This window comes from Lampetra planeri, chromosome 55, assembly GCF_965212315.1.
Source record: "Lampetra planeri chromosome 55, kcLamPlan1.2.h2, whole genome shotgun sequence".
Taxonomy (NCBI): Eukaryota; Metazoa; Chordata; class Hyperoartia; order Petromyzontiformes; family Petromyzontidae; genus Lampetra; species Lampetra planeri.
The window spans coordinates 2,214,924-2,230,519 of record NC_136161.1 but is presented as its reverse complement, the minus strand read 5'-3'; the positions used below and the strand labels follow the sequence as shown (position 1 = coordinate 2,230,519).

At 47.4% G+C, this 15,596-nt stretch overlaps 2 protein-coding genes across 3 annotated transcripts in view; one reads left to right on the top strand and one right to left on the bottom strand.

Moving 5' to 3' along the window:
* LOC144735516 (scavenger receptor cysteine-rich domain-containing protein DMBT1-like) overlaps positions 1 to 3,402 on the top strand; it is a 376,933-nt gene extending 373,531 nt beyond the window's left edge. Inside the window, exon 28 of the mRNA XM_078617915.1 lies at positions 1,294 to 3,402. Coding sequence (XP_078474041.1) covers positions 1,294 to 1,482 — 189 coding nt within the window. The 3' untranslated portion in view covers positions 1,483 to 3,402. The remainder of the gene's footprint in view (positions 1 to 1,293) is intronic.
* LOC144735519 (serum amyloid A protein-like) lies at positions 3,403 to 11,697 on the bottom strand. 2 transcript variants are annotated; one of them, XM_078617919.1, is made up of 5 exons: positions 11,593 to 11,697; positions 11,368 to 11,477; positions 6,645 to 6,783; positions 5,887 to 6,057; positions 3,403 to 4,305 (listed from the first exon to the last, which is right to left on the bottom strand). In XM_078617919.1, exons 2-4 carry the CDS (start codon positions 11,456 to 11,458, stop codon positions 5,934 to 5,936), a joined length of 354 nt encoding a protein of 117 aa, XP_078474045.1. In that variant the 5' UTR covers positions 11,459 to 11,477; positions 11,593 to 11,697; the 3' UTR covers positions 3,403 to 4,305; positions 5,887 to 5,933. The 2 variants fall into 2 exon arrangements, with proteins under 2 accessions (XP_078474045.1, XP_078474044.1); XM_078617918.1 differs by having other exon boundaries at positions 3,403 to 6,057.
* Positions 11,698 to 15,596: the final 3,899 nt, after the last annotated feature.

The window sequence follows — 15,596 nt, the reverse complement described above, 5'->3', positions numbered from 1 at the left end:
CGCGTGGTTCACTGAAAATCTAACATCGTAACTTCCTAGTTACGTGACCAAAATTAGCATAAAAACAGGAAATTCCTGTGTACATAAGTTCCACATCTGCCGTGAGGCAAGACACTCAGTCTGGACAATATTTCTAATTTCACTTTAATCTCCAACCTTGTCTCTAATCACACATCTCTATCTACAGTACATCTCATATCTGTTGTCTCGGTCTTTCTTTCATCTCACTGCATCTCCGTTGTTTGTAATATATAATTAAACAAAACATATAAACGGAGGTATTATAAGTCTGCAGCCTGTTGTACTTTGTATATTCGTCATTCTATTCTGAATGTTTTTTCTATAATCATCAAATAGTATACTTTTTCTTATAATGCTAACATGCTTATGTTCCCACACAATACAAAATTTGTGTTAATTGTGAATTGTTGTTGGCATTAACTGATGAATACTTACTGATATGGCTTCACACTCTCATTGGTCGAAATGTTCAGTTAATTATGTTTTTATACATATTTCATCTGAAAATCCAGCTAGAAAGTTTAACTCCAGGAATCCATCAATATGCAGAACAGATATGTTCCTGACAAGTTGTCCATTCGTTAGAATTCCAGATATCTAGCGCTATATTCCCATAGACTTCCATTATATAATTGGAGATGCTTACTCGCGGAAAAAAAATTGTCCCGAGGCCCAAATAATTAAATAAAAACACGTTTCAGAATGCAGAAAGCATTGTTAAAGCATATATTTAATGGAACATCGAGAATTGTATGACAAAATATTAATCATACTCAACAAGTTGTGGGAAATCAGTACAGCACAAAATGCACGCTTGGCCATACTCCTTACGTGCCTTGCTCACTCACCCCCAAACCCCCACAATGTAGAATTTAACGTTACAAAATTCCGTTCATGCGAATTGAACAGAACATAAATTTAATGTTAAGATAATTGTTTTTTTACCCTTTTATCTGACAACTAAACTAACACCTTTTTTTACAAGGAGTCATGTTTGCATTGGCCACAATACCTGCGGTTGGAATGCAAACAAAAATACAACTCTGATAGTGTATGCACTGTCCTTGAAATTGATTGGTCCACACCCGAGACAGCTTTTCTTAGAGCCTAGTCTCACATGGTGTTGGTCTAGGCTACTGGCAAAGGAGGTTCCAATGGTATATATGGAATGTGTTCCCTTACATATGTTAAGTGATCGCGAAATTGCACATATAGAACGAGGGACGACTGTGCATATGTATGTTAATGTTAATCCCTGCTCCTGTGTTTTAGGATATGTCACTCCAATCCCAATTCCTGATGTGTCAAGGTGTGGATAGCCTGTGGTACGTGGCTGGAATTGCCAATCGTCTGGCGCGGTGTGAGCCCAACAGAATAGATCTACGCGCCTTCGTAAGGGTTCGGAAGTTCTTAGGCTTCATTAAAGCAACCTCTGGCCTAGAAGCCTATCATCAAGTATAACTTACTGCACAGAGCAAACCACATCATGAGGTATGGAAGAGAACGTGGGGCAATTTATCAACGAATTCACTTTAAATTGGTCACCTAAATTTGAAGTTGATCAAGTCAGTAAGTGCCGATTGAACATAACACTTAAAATGTATTGTATGTTGATCATATCCAATATACATTCGATATTTTACAATATTTAAAAAGAAATGTGTATTGCGTACTGCTATGTTACATGTGGTGTGGGGCAACTTTTTTCCAATGGCCATAAAACTTAAAAGTGCAAGCCAATAATTCAAATAATTTTATTTTAAATCAGTAACATTTAAAAAAATAACTGAGGTAATAATCTGTTGCTTGCGTCAATGTGACGTCATTTGGCGAGCCGTGTATCACGTGTGCGATAAGTGGAGGTGCAGGGACACAGCAATAGCCATCGGTTGGGGTGGTTCGTCTTTATTCTGTAGACGGGCCACATGCAGCGCTTTCCACCGGGGGGTAAGTTAGCGCATTCCCGATCTCACACACATCTTGAATCAGCGTCACCTCAGCCACGAAGCGGTGTTGTTTGTGATTACCTTCAAGACACGGGGAAATCCGCCACCATCTGATAAAACTATTCACGTTTCGCACACTAGTTGTTTTAACCCCCACTCTTGGTTATACTTTTGGTTTCTGGAGTTCAGTGTGGAGCTCCAGGGCCCACTGCTGCCCTCTAACCAGACCCATCGCTTGTGAACTCACCAGGTGGGCCTCACCCGCCACCTCCACAGTCCACCAGGTGGCGCCCCACACCGCCACCACATCCCACTCCATGCCGGACACCACGACAACTCAACGACACCCACAGTGCACAACATCCACCATTGCAGTCCACTGATGCTTCACCCACAGCGAAAAAGTTCTCTTCCACAATTAGGAGGTGGCGCTTGGTGGCAAGTGCTGTTAGCGAGCACTTATGAAGGTTGACACTGCACACAAAGGGGTGCGTAGCCAACACCGCCTTTGTCTCCCCAGTGGTGACGTTTACACATCGCACCAGGTACTCACTTGAGGCCGAGTCGACCTAGGGGAGGCCCAGGACCGGTTCAGATTATTCATTATTGGAGTTGGCTATGAGCGGGAATAGAACTCGGGTCATCGGGTTCGTAGCGCAGTGCGCTAAACCGCAACACTACAGCTCTCTTCAGGTGTACAACATATTCACGTGCACTACCACACTACATCGTGCAGTGTAGGATCTAACTCGGCGTAAATCTTGGCAGTCCTCAGTGGGCTGTTGAGTAGTCTCTTCTCGCCTTCAGTCCCCACTTCTGCTGTAACGACTGATGCTGCTGATGGAGCTCGCCTGCACTGCCGATAGTGGCCAGTTGTCACCGGCTGCCATTCCTTCTCTGGGCTCTGAGCTCTCCTCTCCACCCCTAGCCAATGGGAGCGCAGTTCCAGTATCAGCCATCACGCCTGGCTGCCTACCGACTTGCTGCAGATCAGTCCTCTGCACACGGTTCCAGACAATCGGCTGCCTGATTTCAAAAGCATGCAAAAATCATCGACCAATGGTGAACGTGCAATTAACCGCCTGCGTGTGAGACGGGTCTCTCCACGCGTGCAAGGTCCACCAATCGCGAGCAAGGTGCTCAGATTGCTGCTCCATGAGTCATAGTCGACTGCTGAACTCGTGCGAGTTTAGCAGATCACAGCTCACCCAAACCTCATACTACGCACACATCTCTAATTAAGGGGGTTTTGTTTTACTTTACCACGAGACAATCACTGTTCGTGTATCGCAGCCATCTCACATCTCAGTGTCAGCGTGGTCGATATTCCGCCCCCACTCTGAGCAGTTACCTCACCACGCAGCAGTGATCAACTACATAAAGTGCATTAGATCGCGTGGGATTTACATAATATGCAGGATATCGTTAAGGGGTTATGAATATGCGTTTATTTGAGACGTTATAAGATATGATTGTTACATTGTCAATGAGCAGTAGTTCAAGACATCCGACAGAGTGAACAGACGCAGTCTGATAGAGCCGTAATACTACGTAATCGCATTGACCAACTACGGTAATTCATCGCCTCACGTTACAGATGCGTTCATAAAAGCGATTAATGACTGGAAGCATTCACATTACACGTCCCACGTGATGCGCTAAGCAATTAAGGCTGTCTGCGTTAATAGAGATGATTCACATGAAGATTGAGATCTCAGAGTGCAGTTATGTACACGTGTAAACCGCCCGTGCATCCGTGCGTTTGCCCACGTGTTCAATGCAGCTATGAACAGCAGTACATTGCGAGTCTCGAGTACTGTAAATTACCAATGTATTTCTATAATATATTCCCATTGTTTTGCTTGAAGATATAGCACTGAAAGGTTGTAGGTCTATATCTCAGCAGAAAATTTCAAAAACAGTTTTTTGGTATAATGTGTAAGTCCCACGTACTGTTTTGTTACGCGTAGATCCATAGTTTACATCATTCGTTAAATAAGGAGCCCCTCAAAATTTAAAAACATGTTTAATTGCAACGTGGGACCATTGGAGGCATTTGAAATGGATTCCTTCCAAGTTGTTTGGAACAACAATTAACATATTAAAAGCAGTAGAGAGGCAAACGACAAAGGCAATGGCAATGCTCCACGCGTTGGCAGTAGGTTGTGTCATGGCAGATACGGAAGCGGAGCGAGAGATGAGGCAGCGCACCAGGTTTGTGGTGAAATCGCTGCCTGATGAAGTCCAACGCAGTCTGAGTGAAGCATCACCAGCCGGTGTCCAGTCCGCACGAGAAAACGCTCAAGCGTGGAGCTTTAGATCGGCCAGAACTTGAACACTACATTGGCACGCGAACATTACATATATTTGTCAACGTGATCATCTCGCAGGGTGGTGGAGGGTTCTTGACAATCATTTTGACCAAAAAAACTGCAATGTGGTCTAACTCAAAATGAAACATTGTACGAATGCATCATACAAACGCATGATTTCTGAACCTTGTAACATTTAATCTTTAAAATATTAATTTACACTGATTCTGATATTTGATTATAATATGTGGGTATGATGGTGTTAATTGCTAAATGCAAATGCTATTCTTGTATGATTATATTGGGAATAAAGGATGTTCAAAACGTTTCAGCAAGCAGCCCCTTTAATGTCAGTCAGACAGACACTTGGATGGCTGATCATGAACGTTCAAGTGACAGTGTCAGGGGCGAGCGATGGGCGAGAGCGGTGGTGTGGGCAGAGTAATGGAGATGGAGGTTTGTATTGAGGTGAAATAAAAAAATAAGAGTGTACACACACACATTGAATTGAGAGTGACGCAGCATCCTTTAGTACAATAACAAGGAAGATATCTGGCAGAATTAGTTAAACAAATAGGGAGGGGGTGATCATTTCGTACCTAGGAACGCAACCCAATTTTACCCATGAGGTTTGAATGCTGTTTTGCCCAACGCGGTATTTTTCACAAATGTTGGGTGAGGTCTGCCTGGACATCTAATATTGTATTATCTTCTGCATTACTCTCCTTGCAATGAGACTACAATCTCTTTAAAGTTCTTCAATAGCAGTTCACTATATGCAAATCTTAATTAATTATTATAAATGCGTATCTATGATTCTGATAACGCAGTGTAATTATTATCATTATTTCGATGTCCAATCACCCTTACTTTAGAAATAGTTTGGCAGGAAATGAAATGTTTCAGAAAAAGTAAGCAGGCACGGATACTTTTCATATCACGATATTTTTTATGACCATACAATACATCGTGGTACAGTCGTATCATGAAAGTGCCAGCAGTAAGTGGCATCTTATATAAACTTAATTGTTATTTTACCAGGTAAGGCCCACTGAGCTACTAAGCTCTTTTTAATAAGCGACCTGGTTACAGATGAGAGTTCAACCAAGTGGCTTATCATGTGGAAATGTATAGCAGGCAAATACTACTAACACATGTTTCTAAATGTGGAGGGAAAAACCAGAGAACCTAGAGAAAAATCCACGTGACCACGGGGACAGAGACATACCAACTCCAAATATACAGGCATCAGGGTCGGGATCGAAGCCAGGACCTCTTGTATACCAGGTGATGTTAACATCTCTCCACCGTGGAGACTTCATCCTAGTCACCCCTTTACCAATCCGTGCTAACCGGCATGGTGAAGTACGGTCAGACAACCTCCGTGATTGACGCTGTGTAGGAAGTCCTTAATCCCGTAAATTGTCAAAGGATTGTGAATGGTAATTATCAATCATTAATAAAATTAGCTAAAGATACATGTTATGGAGAGAAAACCACACACAGGCTTTAAGTAACTCCCAGTGCGAGTTGAATCATTGGTTTTAAAATTCGAGCTAAACGTGAGCGCAGCCTCCTTCACCATGAGGTCTGGAGGTCACACCCACGTGTGTTAAGTCGTCACAGTGGTCACGGCTCCGAGGCTCGCCAGGGCTCAGTAATTCGTGGAGAGCCCCTCAGGCCGGTACACGTTGGGGTCACCCCCGTTGCGTCCATGCCGGTTGGCTTCCTGGTCGGCAGCCGAATCCTTCCCGGGTCGCAGAGCCTCCCGGGCGTCACTGGACACAGAGGTGCAGCAGTGGTGGTGATGCAGTGACTCAGATCGAACAGGGAACAGACAAATACAAAGATCCACCGTATAGCCTCGTAACAGGCTGTGAGAGGTTGTTAGCGAGCACCTATTAAGGCCGGGATGATACACGAGGGGGTGGGCTGGCCAGCACCACGCAAGCCCGGCCGCCTTTGTGTCCCCAGTGGCGACGTTTACACATCGCACCAGGTACTCTTTTGAAGCCGAGTTCACCCAGGGGAGGCCCAGGGCCGGTTCAGATAATCGTCACTGGTATTGTCCGTGAACACTTTTCAGGAAATTATAAAACGAGGAATTACTCTCCTGGTTTCTCCCACCCCACTAGACAGCTAATTTTTGAGTTATAAAGAAAACTAATTTCTATAGAACTGCTTTTTGTGTTAAGTTTATTGTCCTTCCCCCGCACCTCCGATTAGCAAGGTTGTCTAAGTACGGATGAAAAAATTCAACATACATATATACAGATAGTTGGACTAACCCTATCGCAGGACCCTCCTCGTGATGAAGACTCTCACTGGGGATGCCGTGAGGCTCCATGGTGGTCGCATTACTCACCTAATCACGGCCGCAGCAAAACGCCCACCCGGCCCTCTTTGGGCCGCTTCGTAGTTCCCACGTGCATGGAAGTATTTGTCCGCTCCTTTGTGGTTGGCCTTCTTCATGTCCTGGTAGGCTCTCATCATATCTCTGGTACCTGTAGGAGGTCAAAGCACAGAGGAAAAAACAAAGCCAGTTGCTGGAGAATGGCCGATGGGGACTATGGGCTTCGCTACATCATTGATGCAAATGCAACAATCAGATCGTAACTCACACGACGACGCTTGGACATATATATAATTATGCAAATTGGTGACCGTGGGAAACATTCTCCATGTAGTACTGGCTCTGTATTGATTCAGCAAAGTTATGTGTGTGTGTATGTGTGTATATGTGTGTGTGTATATGTGTGTGTGTGTATATGTGTGTGTATGTGTGTGTGTATATAGTCCGGCAAAACAACCTCCTACCTCCTCGCGGTGCCGGACGGGCAACACTGTCGTGGGCAGTGCTGTAGGGGGAGGGCCAATGCCCATTGGCCTCTCCCCTCATGGCGTCTGTGACCACCACAGTGGCTAAACGGGGGCTCTGGACGGGTGCGAGGGGCTGGTAACCCCTCCACCTTCAATTAACCACCACTAAACCACGAATTAAACATAAACCTGTAACTAATAAGCTTGTGCCGGAAGCCCCGGGGGGTCAGGCTTCTATGACGTCTCCTGGCCAAACCTCATTTGGCGGAGCCAGGAGATTGAATTTTCACCCTCGGGGCTCCTCCAGAAACAACGAAAAACCATTGCGGATGGCCACGTGGAATGTTCGAACGCTCACTGCGGAGGAGAGGCTGCCACTCCTCTGTCGGGAGCTGGACCGGTACCGCCTGGATCTTTGTGGCATTCAGGAGGTCCGGTGGACCGGTTCTGGATCCTGCCACCATGAGGGGTGGACAGTCCTCTACTCGGGGCAGGAGACTGCCAAACAACAGGGTGTGGCTCTTCTTCTGAACAAAAGAATGAAGGGGACGTGGGAGCGTGGCGGTGAGGTGTGGGAAGCTGTAAGCCCCAGGATACTTTGGGCTCGCCTTCCCATCAATCAGAGGCGAGGAGTGGTGGTCGTGGTTACTTATGCCCCCACCGAAGACGAACATCCGTGGAGGGATGCAGGCAAAGCCGATGAGTCAGACGCTTTCTATGACCTCCTGTCACAGGTGCTGGCTAAAGTGGCCACTCGGGACAGAGTCATCTTGTTGGGTGACTTCAATGCCCGAGTTGGTCATGATGCTGGCACCTGGTCTGGAGTGATTGGAAGGCATGGGCCAGATCAGCTCAATAATAACGGTAGGAGGCTGCTAGATTTTTGTGCAGCCCATGGGCTTGTAATTACCAACACGCTCTTCCGGCATCGGCGCATCCACACAACATCATGGATACATGCCGGGTCCAAGCAAGAACATCTGCTGGACTACATAGTGACGGACCAGCGGATGCGAGCCCATGTCCTTGACACCAGGACCTACCGTGGAGCTGATCTGCCCTCTGACCATCGACTAGTCATCTGTAAGATGCGCCTGCCATTTTTCCACTCCGGTGGTGGGTGTACACCCAGGACCCCATTCAAACCAAAAGTGGCCTGGTCTCAGTTAGCTGATGAAAGTTGCAAGCGAGAATTTCATCATCGCTTGCAGCTGGGGTTGGCATCGTCCCCTACTCCACCTGATGTCGAGGGTAAATGGGCGAGGTTTAAGACTGTGACTCATGCAGCTGCAATGGCTGCTTTGGGTACGCGGTCCAGACCTCCCCAGAAACCCTGGCTGACAGAGGAGGTGTTCAGGTTAATTGAGAAAAAGCGACAGGCCCACTCTCATCGCCTACAGCATCCCACGTCAGAGAATGAGGAGGTTTACCGCAGCCTTCGCTCGGAGGTTCGGAGAGCCGTAAGGCGCTGTAAGGATGGGTGGTGGTCGCGGGTTGCTGAGGAGATGGAGTCTGCCTCAGTGGCCCGCGATCACAAATCACTATTTAACTCCATCAAAAAAGTAACCTGCAGCGCCACACCTATTACCATCATTAGAGGAAAAAACGGTGATCCAATCTCCGACCCCCAGGAACAGGTTTGCAGATTTGCTGAGCATTTCTGTGAGGTCCTGGGGGAGGGAAAATCTCTCAGCCAGGAAAACATCATGGCACAAAGTGGGGATAACCCTGCTGAGGCTGCGGTGCCTCAAATATTGGAAGAGGTCACCCCCTGTGAGTGGCTGGCTGAGGTGCCAGCTGTTGAGGAAGTACTGAGGGCGATCCGGAGTCTGAGACCAGGGAAGGCACCGGGCAGAGATGATCTCCCAAGCGAAATGCTGAGGGAGGGTGGCGTTTGTGCACAGACTGCCCTATATGACATCATAACAACAGTCTGGACCACTGGACGGGTTCCGCAGGACTGGAAGGATGCCCTGGTGGTCCCCCTCTTTAAGAAGGGGGACCGTACCGACTGTAACAACTACAGGGGCATCTCACTCCTCAGTGTGCCGGGAAAGGTCCTGGCAAGGATTATTCAACATCGCCTTGCTAGGCACGCTGAGGAGAGGCTTGCGGAGCCCCAATGCGGTTTCAGGAAAGGGCGGTCCTGCACAGATGCCATATTTTCTGTCCGTCTGCTACAGCAGAGGTGTAGAGAATTCCAAAAAGACCTACATCTCTGCTTTATTGACCTGGTCAAGGCCTATGATACCATCAGTAGGACTGGGCTCTGGGTTGTTCTTCGTGCTTTCGGAGTCCCTGACCCTCTGCTCACGATCATTAAGGACCTTCATGATGGTGAGCGGGCCCGGGTAAAACTACGTAGCCGGGAGTCGGAGCCTTTCCCTGTACACCTTGGGGTGCGACAGGGATGTCCTCTGGCTCCCACATTATTTAACATCTATTTCGACTGCGTAGTTCGTGAAGCCTTCAATAGCTGTACCGGGGGAATTTCCATTTGGTACAGATATAATGGGAGGCTGATCGACGCCCGGGTGCGATCAAGGGATGGCTCCCTATTGGTCAACCACGTTATGTATGCCGATGATTTGGTAATAGCTGCTCATTCTGAAGAGGAGTTGGAGACGCTGCTGCTGAGACTGGAGCATGCCACTAAGAGGTGGGGCCTTACCATCAGCCCCACCAAAACTAAGCACCTGCCTGGGTATTTTGTACCATCGGACACTCCACCCCCACAACTCCCAATTGGTGATGGGGCAGTTGTGGAGAGAGTGGAGAGTTTCCCATACCTGGGCAGTGTGCTTATGACCGGCTCCAGTTTATCAGCAGAGGTCTCACTCCGAATCAGTCGAGCGGCAATATCTTTTCATCGGTTGCGTAACGCTGTGTGGAAGCTACCTGGTCTGTCGCTCCGCACGAAGCTTCAGGTCTTCTCGGCCACGGTCATTCCCTCCCTTCTCTACGCTTGCGAAACGTGGACCCCCCTAGTGGAGCATCTTCGCCGGTTGGAAACATTTAGGCTGGCCTGCCTACGATCCATCCTGGGTTTAACCAGGCTGGATTGTGTGAGGAGCTCACAAGTCCTTGAAAGATCTGGGCAAAGTCCCATCAGTGAGCTCCTCCGGCAGGCAAGGCTGCGTTGGCTGGGTCATGTAGCCCGCATGCCCAGCCACCGCATGCCTAAACAGCTTTTGTTCGGCCGGATCGAGGGGGCTAAACGGGCGCGGCACGGGCTGGAGAAGAGATGGAGTGATGTGGTACAGGAGGATGTGGAGCTGAGTGGACTTGCCGATGACTGGTACCAGCGGTGTCAAGATCGGCCTCAGTGGAGGAGGCTCGTGAAGGACGCTACTGGGCAGTTGGAGGCAGTCGCCCTCCAGCAACAACGGAGGGCGGAGGAGCAACGCTCACAACAACGAGCGGAGCGCCGGGTGGCTAAAGCACAGCAAGTTGGTACAGTAGGGGGCACAGGTGGTGCATCAGCCAGTCATCTCGGTCATCTCGGTCAGTCGACCCGTGGCACCTGGGTCTGCCCCGTGACCTCCTGCCAGCGGGCGTTCGACACTTCACGTGGCCTCAAGGTGCACATGGCCTGGCACAAGCGTCGTGGTGACGTCACCGCCACTTAGTGGCGAATGGCGGTTGTTGTTGTTGTTGTATATGTGTGTGTGTGTATGTTGGGAGCGGTAGTGTAGATGGTAGCGTTGGGCCTCCCTAAGGTCGACTCCGCTGCGAATGAAAACCTGGTGCGATGCGTAAACATCGCCACTAGGGAGACAAAGACCGTCGGGCGTAGTGCTGCCACCCACACACTCGTGTACCCTGCTGACGTGCTTAGGTGCACTTTCCCCTCCAATCGTGGAACTGTGCCTACCCACCCGTCTGAGGGTTAAAGCCGGTGGGTGAATGTGGCTAATTTCTCATCACTTAGCAGTGGGCTGGCGGTGGTGATGATCGTTGATCATCAGCTCTGGACCGAGCGACAGCAACTGCAGCACGAGTAGACTTAGGATAATGGGTTACATTAGCGCCCAGCCGTGATTAACAATTGGTCTGTGTGCATGCACCGGTCTGTACGCCCCAGGTATCTGTGTGGTGATTCTATCGATCTCCCTTTGGATCTGTGGTCCAATGTTAGTCTATGGGTCTATATATGGTCAGTCTATGGGTCTACGTGTGGCGAGTATTTGCTTCGGTGTGTGGTGACTCTATGGGTCTCTATGTAGTGAGTCTATGGGTCTTTCTGTGCCCAGGCATGCGCCTCCTACCTCCCACAGCCTGTGAGAAAAAGTTTCCATTGGCAGTGACGATGGTCAGAGTGAGGAGGAGCAGCACGGAGAGGATGGAGACCTTCAGCATGGTTGGTGCGATACACGATCTGCGGCCAGGGAGGGTGGAGACACACGAGGAGCAAAACATTGCGCGTCGCATTGACGCCCCGCTGACAACTGCAACGGTGGAGTAAAGGCCGACATCGTCGGTTCCATGCTCACCTTGCACGATGATGAAAGCAGACAGTGAATCGCAGGAGCAGAACCAGCCCTGATGGCCAAACAATGATCACAGTGAGCTTTATAGCTTTACCCTCTCCCAGTGGTGTTGGACTTTGGCAATGATCCCGCGTTGACCCTGCACCTTTCCGTAATGTCGATCAGCAAACATATTGATTGTTCGTAGTTCCCAGCAGTGCTCTTTTTTTACCGAGTTCAATATTAACTCTGGGACTGTGTGGTGAGTCTGTGGGTTTCTGTGTGAGTCTATGGGTCTACTCTGCAGACACGGGTACCGCTCCTGCTGGCAGTCAAAAACAATCACTCAGTGCAGATTGACAATATAATTGTCACAGAATGCTTCCATAAGAATCGTTTTTATGGCAATAAAACAAGTGCTAAGATGTCGATACACCAAAGAGATAACTTTTGCAAGGCATGAAATCTTCATTAACCAAACGTACATGTCGCAAAACATGCAAACAAACACGCTCTGATAATAGAGGGAATTGTCTTTGAAACTGATTGGCTTACACCAGAGACAGCCTTCTTTATGGCCTTGTCTCACCAGTGTCAGACAGAGAACGTCAAAAGGCGAACAGTACAAAAGCAATTCAAGTATCAGAGCATTTATAGCTCGGGTTGAGCAGCTATACAGTTTGCCAAAAGTACGTGTGGTTACTGGAGTTTTAATGCTTTGCAAAAGTTTTTTATTTGGTGTTTTAACATCTTATCACCTCCTGTTTTATTGCCAAAATGAAGAAAACCTATTCTTATTTTTCATTCTTTTGATACTGCCTAAAAAACGTCTCTTAGATAGAATGCTTCCAAAAGTCCATCCCCGTCCACGTCGTAGAACCTGGGGAATAGATGGTGCGGAGTTCTGGCACAAGTCCTGCAATAGCAGAACAGGGAGAAGTGGATACGTGTCATCCTCAAGGGTTGTAGCAATCGGGCAGCAGTGGCGTCTCTAACATTTTAGGCAGAAGAAGCTGCGCTCTGGGTCAATGGCAAACATGTTCTTTTTACGACACTCTGCGCCTCCCCGACCCAATATGGCAGAGTAATCTCGGTAACCAAAACGTGTAATATAAAAATAAAACTTTACAGCACCAGGGTGTCAGGACCTAATTTAAACCGTATCCATTACATACAACGAGCAGGCAATGTGCGGATGACTGGAATAGCTGAAAGCCCCACTAGTGAAGGTTATGCCACGGTGGAGTTGCCAGCAAGGACACCAACACATTTCAAGCCAGACCTGCGAGCAACATTCCGGATTGGTGTCTGGAATGTGGTCACAATGAACGGGACAGGATACTAGGAGGCAATCGTAATCCAACTGGCCAAATATAATAGCATAATCGCCGATATCACGGAGGAAAAGACCCCACAAGAAAAGATAAAGCCACTGTTGATGGCACAACCATCCTGCATTCCGGATGTCAACATCGCGTTTGTGTGGTCGCACTCATCAGCATGTTACCTCTCAATCAATCGCTTGTATCATGGACACCCGTTTCACTACGAATCTTGCTGGCCAGGATACAGTATCGACATGGACATCTATCGGTCATTGTTGTATATTCATCAACTGAACGGTCAAGCGCTGATGACAGAGAACACTTCTATGATCAAAAAAGTGGCTCGCTACTTTCTATCCCAAGACGTGACACAACCATGCTCCTTGGAGAGTTAAATGCCGTTACAGGCACCAACCGAAGCGGCTTCGAATCTTTCACGACAACATTGACATACGTCTGTCCTTCTGTTTTCGGCTCATGGTATCGTAGATTGAACATCCACAGACAAACTTGGATCCCATATGATGGTCACACAACTAAAAAAATAGATCATATCTTGACCAAGGACAGAATCATCTTTAAGTCATACCGGGTTTTCCGTGGAACAGAGGCACCTGCTAACACTGACCACAGGCTGGTTGTCGCACAAGTTGCCCTTCCCAACACCCACAACACCTTCAGCCTTTAAGCAGTATGATGTCAAGAGACTCAGCGACAGCCTCGATACTACAGATACATTCTCCAGGGCAGTTGAGGCTTTATTGGCAGCCTCAACCATCTCTCCAGAAGATTTTGATGTCGAATGTACCTGGTCCCATGTACGAGACTCCATTGCACTGGTTGTTGAAGCTATGGTGGGCCTCCGAAAGCCAGTCTGTAAACCCTGGCTATCTGATGCCACCTACCAGGCTGGTTACACCAAGGAACATCACAAGCTTCAGGGAATTTTCATAATTTGAACAACAGATGACCAACAGAAGTATCTGAACTCACTGGATGATGAAGTTGAGTCGGGACTGTTACACAATGACATGAGGACCGCTTTATCTGTCATCAAATACTGCCAATGTTCCTATCACTAAATAATACGGCTCTATCTTCTTGGTTCTTTCGGTAAAGTCACGTAGAAAGGAAATAATAAAATAATAAAATATAACATAATAAAATTATTCTCACGACGTTTCGGCCACAACGCAAGCAGCCGTCCTCAGGTGAAGAACAGGTCTGTCGGAAAGACAGCGTCTGAATGAACACCACCAGGCTTGGAAGCGTATATTTAAGCTGGATTGGAAGGGGGAAGAGCGCCTTGACAAAGGAATTTGCATATCAACAGGAATCTAGCATATTTATGGAAATGCAGATATGGGATTATTCACTACTTGTGGAATGCATAGGAGGTGGGGGGGGGTCAAAGTCATATTATGCCCGTGCATTATGCAGGATTAGCAGCATCAAAGGGAGGAAGGTAGGGTTAGCATTAATAAAGGGAAGGAATGTTAAAAGTATGGAGCTGCAGCAACTAAACCACCACGTAAAAAACGAAAATATAAACTACATCAGTATCATCAATATACTAAATATACTCTCCAATAAGCTGAGCTACTAACAGTAAGTCATACATTACAATTCTATGTCGCAAAAAGTATAATATGCCTCCAGCTAAACTACGTGACTTTACCGAAAAAACCAAGAAGATTAATCCCTGCAGTCACGAAAGCTTTAAATCGAAATACGGCTCTACTTGCTCATCAGTGGAATACGTCTTCACACGATGGCCTGAACATTATGCAGCATGGCTGAACCACCAACCAGCAGATGCTTGTCCTGAATTGGCAGACACTGCAACTGCAAGCAATTCTGACTCAGACTGTCAAACCAACACAGACATTCCTACATCAGAGGAAGTTTGGCATGCCGTCATGAAGCTTAAAAAATGCAAATCAGCTGCCCTAGATGGTATTTCTCCAGAACTTTTGAAAGGTGCTCTGCATCCTATCAGTAGAGGGTAACATCAGCACTTTAGGAAGGTCCAAATGTCCAGCAATGTATCTGCTGATTGTTACTTTGTATACAGGGAAAGGATCCCGTATGGCATGCTGCAATTATAGACCTATATCCCTACTTTCAGTACCAGAAAAGGGTTCTGCACATGTACTTCTAGGCAGGCTGCAACCATTCCTGACAAAACACCATCGCCTATAGCAATCAGGATTCACAGCTGGTCGATCTACGATGGATGCTGCGCTTGCACTCTGCCTACTTGCAAAACTGCACCGTCGGTTCCATAGCCCATTGCATGTCGCTTACATTGGTTTCAAGGCATATTTTGTATCTGTGGATGGATCAGGTCTCTGGTCTGCCTTGAGTGGAATTGGGTCCCTGGCATCCTGATGGACCTTGTGAAAGATCTACATCCAGGCAAAAGCGCAAGGGTTTGTGTCGGGTCCGGACTTTCGCCACAAACTGAGACCACATTTGGAGTACGTCAGGGATGCGTCCTCGCACCGGCACTCTTTTGCTGAGAAGCCTAAAACATTCGTACCAATCCTCCAACATTTCTATAACAATGTAAGAAAAATGGACTAAATGCTTAAGGGCAGAACACAAAAGAACATAACTTGGGTTCTGGACCTCCTGGCTATGCATGATGAATGAATACGTCACAAGTGTAATAAAAGACTTCGTCAGGCACTGCTGGTCTCC